This window comes from Magallana gigas, chromosome 1 (assembly GCF_963853765.1).
Source record: "Magallana gigas chromosome 1, xbMagGiga1.1, whole genome shotgun sequence".
NCBI lineage: Eukaryota > Metazoa > Mollusca > Bivalvia > Ostreida > Ostreidae > Magallana > Magallana gigas.
The window spans coordinates 65,922,963-65,929,237 of record NC_088853.1 but is presented as its reverse complement, the minus strand read 5'-3'; the positions used below and the strand labels follow the sequence as shown (position 1 = coordinate 65,929,237).

The window sequence follows — 6,275 nt, the reverse complement described above, 5'->3', positions numbered from 1 at the left end:
GAGTATATGTTGAAAGGTGTTTAGATAAATTAAAATTATTACTGTTATTATTATTATTATTATTATTATTATTTTGTAAATAAATAAGATAAAATGTTAATTGTTGTTTTAACTTGTGAATTTTGTTATTTAAATAGGAGTTTCATACTATTTGTGGTTTTACGCGTTTTACTTTAGTAAAAAAAAGTTGTTATTCTTAAGGTTTGTGGACACTCTACAAATACTAATATGTCATTTAAACGAAAGATTAATATATTTACAGTAAAGAAAATACTTCTTAAACAAAATTTAAACAATTCTTTCGTAAAAAATATAATACTGTTGTCGGTGTTGAATAACAAAACATTAAACAAAAAGAAAAGATACTTTTGACTATCTAATCGGATTCGGTTCAACAAACCGCAGTAATGGTTATGAGGGACGGATAGCAGTGGTAACTTTTTTATGAAACTGACCTCCTTTAAAAAAAAGTGCTCTGCATAAAATAAGGTAAAAATACTTGAAGTTAAGAACATAATTATGTGGAATTTTTGTTTACCGAATAACTGTTTAAGCTTTACAAATTATGGCTGAAATTTGAGGTATATCTTGTTAATGCGTTGACCACCCAGCCTTTTTTACAGTACAATCACCGTTATTATTCTACAAAAGCGGGTTCAACCGTTAAAGTTTGTTGTTTTGATGAATTGTAGTGAAAATATACAAAAATTGTCATCAGAAAAGGGAATGATTGTTAAAAAACAATACTGTAAAACGAGAAAATTTGTCGCACATGTATTTTAGCGCAAACGAAAGTGCCGGTACATTAGCGCAATTATATTTTAGCGCATGCATCTTTTCTTTAAAAAAGAATACAAAAAATGTTGTTGTTTGATAAACGATAATGCCCAAAATTTAGTTCTGTGTTCACTCAAGTACGTGAATAAAACGACTTTGAATTTTATCTCGCTTGCACGGTAAACTGTCGTTGAGAACAATACACTTACTTTTGTGTAAATCGTCAGTAGATAGATATGAAAACCTTTTTTATTGGCGATGATGTGTAATTTTTGTTGGTAAACAAATTTGAGTTACCGGACTTTGAATATAACGTGTCGACTTGGATAACACTAGAAGAGTCCCGAAACTAAAAGTGAAATCGAATGCTACATTTACCATTAGTTTCGATCAACATGAGAGCATCTTTTTCGCAGTAATTTTACATTAAAAAAATAGGTATCGTCTTGTTATCTTTTTATCCACTAATCGGAGATCAAAGAAATTATGATCAATCATGTAATGTCAGCGTTAACGATTGCCACGCTTAATCACTTTTTCACCTCGAGGCGCTAAATGGAAGTGGCATGGGAAGAAGCCCAGTTTTCAAGGTGCTGATGAGAGATAATAAAAAGCAATTAAAACTGAATTAATTAATCCATGATTAGGCAATTTAATTATTCAATTATTACCCGATAACCCATACCGTTTACCTGTGTAATTGTTTAAACAAACAGACCGACAGCATCTGATATTTAAATGAACACTTCTATATAGCCTTAAAAATGACTGACGTTATTGTTTTGCAACTTGAAGAAATTTAATACATATGGAAAATCGTTGGCGCACTATTAATTTTAGCGCTTAGAGGCAGTTGCGCCAAAGGCGCTAAAATTTGTAGTGCGCCATATTTTCTCATTTTACAGTATAACTTGGGTACAACATATGTAAAAAATGATTGATATAAAGAATATATAGCCTGTCTGCAAATAGCAATAGCAACAAAGGTTCTAAGGGGTTTTAAACACGATTTTAGCACAAATGTTTCAAAATTACTGTTTTTTAAATATATCAAAAGTTATTATTATTCCTCTTAAATATATCTTAAGTGCTGCGCACATGGCAATCTATATACCAGTTTAGATCGTCTGAGACATCGTACTTGTAGTTTAGAAAAGTCCAAAATCAGCTTTGATTCGATATTTTAGATTGATTTAAATTTGGCCTAGAATCTGCTTAGGTTTGTCTTTAAAATACTTTCATAATATTAGATTTTCATAATCATGCTTGGTCACATTGAAAAAACTTTAGTAATAGTGTGAAAATGTTCGGGATTGAAATAAGAAAAAAAGATCAACAATTACCTAAACAATTTGACCAATGTATTTGAATAAATTATTTATCATTCAACATATTGCAGTTGCTATGTTTTAGAATGTTGCAATCGTACATTTTTGTCTTTCCATTTTCATGAACTACTTTTTCATGCATGTATACCATACAAATAAAATGTATTCCCTTAACATTGTATAAATATACGATCACTTATGATTCGCGATGGTATACGATGTTTATGGAATGATTTGTGTATTTTCTATATCCGAGCAATGGTGATGGGTTAGAAAACACCATTATTATTGGTCCATTTCCGAAAATCAATCTTTCATGGGAATTAAATGAGCACATCAAATGTAGATCACGTGGTATAACACAATCTCATGATACTGTCTTTTGTCTGTCAATCAAACAACCAAGTGACTTCAGTTGAGGCAAAGGATACGGTGCACTTGTTTCGAGTTGCTGACATTTTTGTCTGACCTGCATGTATACTTGTCGAGCGTCTGTTTTAACTTCAGCTTATTGTTAATTTTCCGCAAACTCAAACTTGCACACTTTTAAAAAGTTGTTAAACGAAAATAATCACTTAATTGAAAAATAGAAATGGAACAAAAAAAAAATAAAAACAAAACAAACAAGTGGCACAGGGGCCACCTCGCTCACCTGAGCAACAATTGCCTTAATTTTTATCAAATTAACATCACAGTATCAAAATATCTTGACAACTAAGTACGGTAGATATTGCTAAAAAAAAAATGAAAATCTGCCAATTTTCATCTACTTCTTTTTTTTGATAAATTCCAAACACCTTTTGTTGTTGTACTAAGATTTTTCTCTATTCCTATAACCACCCCCCCCCCCCTTTCATGGCCCCACTTTTTTTCTAGGGAATCATGGTGTCATCAAACTTAAATCTGCATAACCTGTGCTTTCACACTGGACCGAAAACTTTCCCAGAATATATTTAAAGATTTTCTCTATGTATTCCTATGTAAAAATTCCTCCCTTAATTGTGGACCCACCCTACCCCCGGGGACCATGATTTGCACACACTTGAATCTACACTATCTGAGGATGCTTCCACTCATATTTGAGCTTTCCTGGCCTAATAGATTTTGAGAAGAAGATTTTCAAAACTTGATCCTCCCATTGTGGCCCCACCCTACCCCCAGGGACCATGATTTAAACTACACTACCTGAGGATGCTTCTATTTGAATTTGAGCTTTTCTGGCCTAATAGTTTTTGAGAAGATTTTTAAAGATTACTCTACATATTCCTTTGTAAAACTTGACCCCCCTCTTGTGGCCATACCCTACCGACAGGGACCATGATTTGAACAAACCTGAATCTACACTTACTAAGGATGCTTCCATTTTAATTTGAGCTTGTCTGGCCTAATAGTTTTTGAGAAGAAGATTTTTAAAGATTTTCTCTGTATATTTCTATGTAGAACTTGATCCCCCTATCGTGGCCCCACCTTAATTCCGGGGACCATGATTTGAACAAACTTGAATCTACACTATCTGAGAATACTACCATTTTAATTTGAGCTTTTCGGGCCTGATAGTTTTTGAGAAGAAGATTTTTAAAGAGTTTCTCTATATATTCCTATGTAAAACTTGATCCCCCTCTTGTGGCCCCTACCTTCCCCCGGGGACCACGATTTGAACCAACTTAAATCTACACTACCTGAGGATGCCTCCACACAAGTTTAAGCTTTTCAGGCCGAATAGTTTCTGAGAAGAAAATATTTTGAAAAATACCAACAAATGTTCAATAATTCTCAATTAATCTCCCCTTTAGAAAGGGCATGTCCTTATATTTGACAAACTTGAATCCCCTTTACCTAGTGGTGCTTTGTGCCAAATTTGGTTGAAATCTGCCCAGTGGTTTTTGAGAAGACGATGAAAATGTAAAAAGTTTACAACAACGACGACGAGGACGACAACGACGACAACGACAGACACCGCACAAATTTGTAATCAGAAAAGCTCACTTGAGCCTTTGGCTCAGATGAGCTCAAAACAAAAACCTGAAGAACTTTCTTGCAAATGTAAAGACGGAATGAATAATTTTCGGCCAATGGTGTAACATTTAGGAAAATCGGAAAAAAGAACGTACTGTAAACGTACTACATTTGGCTGTGTATTCTATTTAGCGCTTTTGGCGGAATGTTGCCTTCCGCTAAATCAAATACATCGCTAAATACCATACATCTATGTATAAGAAAAGTCATATTCAGGAATACGCTAATTCAAATCCACGCCAACTTGTTCGAAAACTAATTTCCGCCAAATAGCGTACGCACCAAATACAATACGTTTACAGTGTATGCTTATACCCCTTCATCATAAATGGACTTATTGTTAAGAGGACATAAGTTAACATCATTATCGTATTGAATAAATCCCGGCTCACATAATTTAAGTCCTCAGACAAAAACTGGAATCCTTTAAGCTCATGGTGTCCAATTTTTGTGGATCTTTTTTTTTATTCTTGGGGATGTCATTTCGTGGATGCGTCGGTTTCCACTTTCAGTAAGAAAACTCTCTAAGTTTGTTTTCGTCGATGATGTAAATTCTTGTGTGGGGGCCTCCCACGAGTACCACCAAAATTGAGCCTACGCGAATTCTTATGATTCCACTACTACTAACGTTAGTGCTTTCAAACTTCAGTTTTCAAAGTACATTTTTAAAAGGTTTTTTTCAGTCCAGACGTTTACATTTCAAATAACGCTTGTGTTGTTATAATGTGTTTTTAAAGTTTATGAAACATTAACATGAAGCTATCTATTATAATTTATTTCAAATCTGTTTTAAAAGTACAAAGTTTATTTGAAAGTTTTGAATAATTTAAACACAAAGCCAATTTTAATGAATGTTACAATTCTGAGGAGATACAGAAATAAAGATTATAAAGAGATACATATCATACATTCATCACGTGAAATATGTTGTAACTATGTACATGTATCAACACAATGGCAAATGGACCTATCATAAAACAAAACGTTCATGCGTAAGAAAATATTTTGTGTTTATTGAAGTTAGAATTGAGGCAGGTGAACAAATTCCACTGTGCCGTTAATATGAAAAAATAACCAATGTTTGCATAAAATTATTTTCATGCATTTTTCATTAGAGTAGTGCATTATTCATGTTTCTATAATTGTTCCAACATAGCATCGCCATATTTTGTTTCATCCGGTTAATTTTTTACATTGTACTTAAAGCAGTTATAGCTAGCTATCAATAAGTTTAAAAAAATACTTTTTAAGGTTTATCTCGAAATTTAGATACAGTTCTAATCATCTGAGACAATTAGGACATCTGTAAGTTTTCTTTACTAACCTCTTTGCTTCAATTATAAATTTGCCGGGCGAGTCTCGCAAATATATACACTATTCCGAGTTTTTGAATAAAATCAGAAAAACACAATATACATGTATACTTGTTTGTTGATATTGTTGATAATATACTGAATTCAAAGCTTCCCTAACAACAAAATAATAATTAATATACCTTTTAATATATTTAGTCTTAAATCTGCCTTTGGAAGTAAGTTTATACATGTATGATCAATATACAAATAAAACATCATAGACTAGGTTACTGTAGTTTTTTAAAGAGGTTTGTGTTTGCTCTTGTTCTGGTTTGTATTTTTGTTTTAGAGTTAAATTAGAGTTCAAAAGAGTTACAAAACATTGTTTCACTATTTAACAGTATCCTGAGTTTGAGTGGCTTTTGCAAAAGAAATAATTCTCTCTTTTTTTTTAAATATAAAAGTGCATTGATATAAGTAAGAAAAAAATAAATCTTAATGTTGGATATTACAGTTTTGATATTAAATACTGGCGCCTAAAAGATATTCAAGATGAAGAGGTAGAAATAAAATAATACTTAAACACCTTAATAACACCTTAACAAGACAAACATATTCATAAATCTGAAATGAATGTAAGGTTGTTAACACAAGATTTTTGCAATGAAATAAATTACTTTAATTATTGCAATTTTAGTATTCAAAAAGCTTATTTGGCATCACATATTTTGCATCAATAATCATTACGTAAAAAAAGCATTTACAAATACTTTAACAAATGTCGATGTTTTTCATTTTCTTTGAATATATTGAAACGGTGGGTGTACGGACATATGTTTATTTTTTCCTGACTCTTATA

At 32.1% G+C, this 6,275-nt stretch overlaps 1 protein-coding gene across 1 annotated transcript in view; it reads left to right on the top strand.

Annotated features, from left to right (window-relative positions):
* The first annotated feature begins 5,968 nt into the window (after positions 1 to 5,968).
* The window catches only part of LOC136276202 (dentin sialophosphoprotein-like), a 21,339-nt gene continuing 21,032 nt past the window's right edge, over positions 5,969 to 6,275 (top strand). The window contains exon 1 of the mRNA XM_066087526.1: positions 5,969 to 5,976. Coding sequence (XP_065943598.1) covers positions 5,969 to 5,976 — 8 coding nt within the window. The remainder of the gene's footprint in view (positions 5,977 to 6,275) is intronic.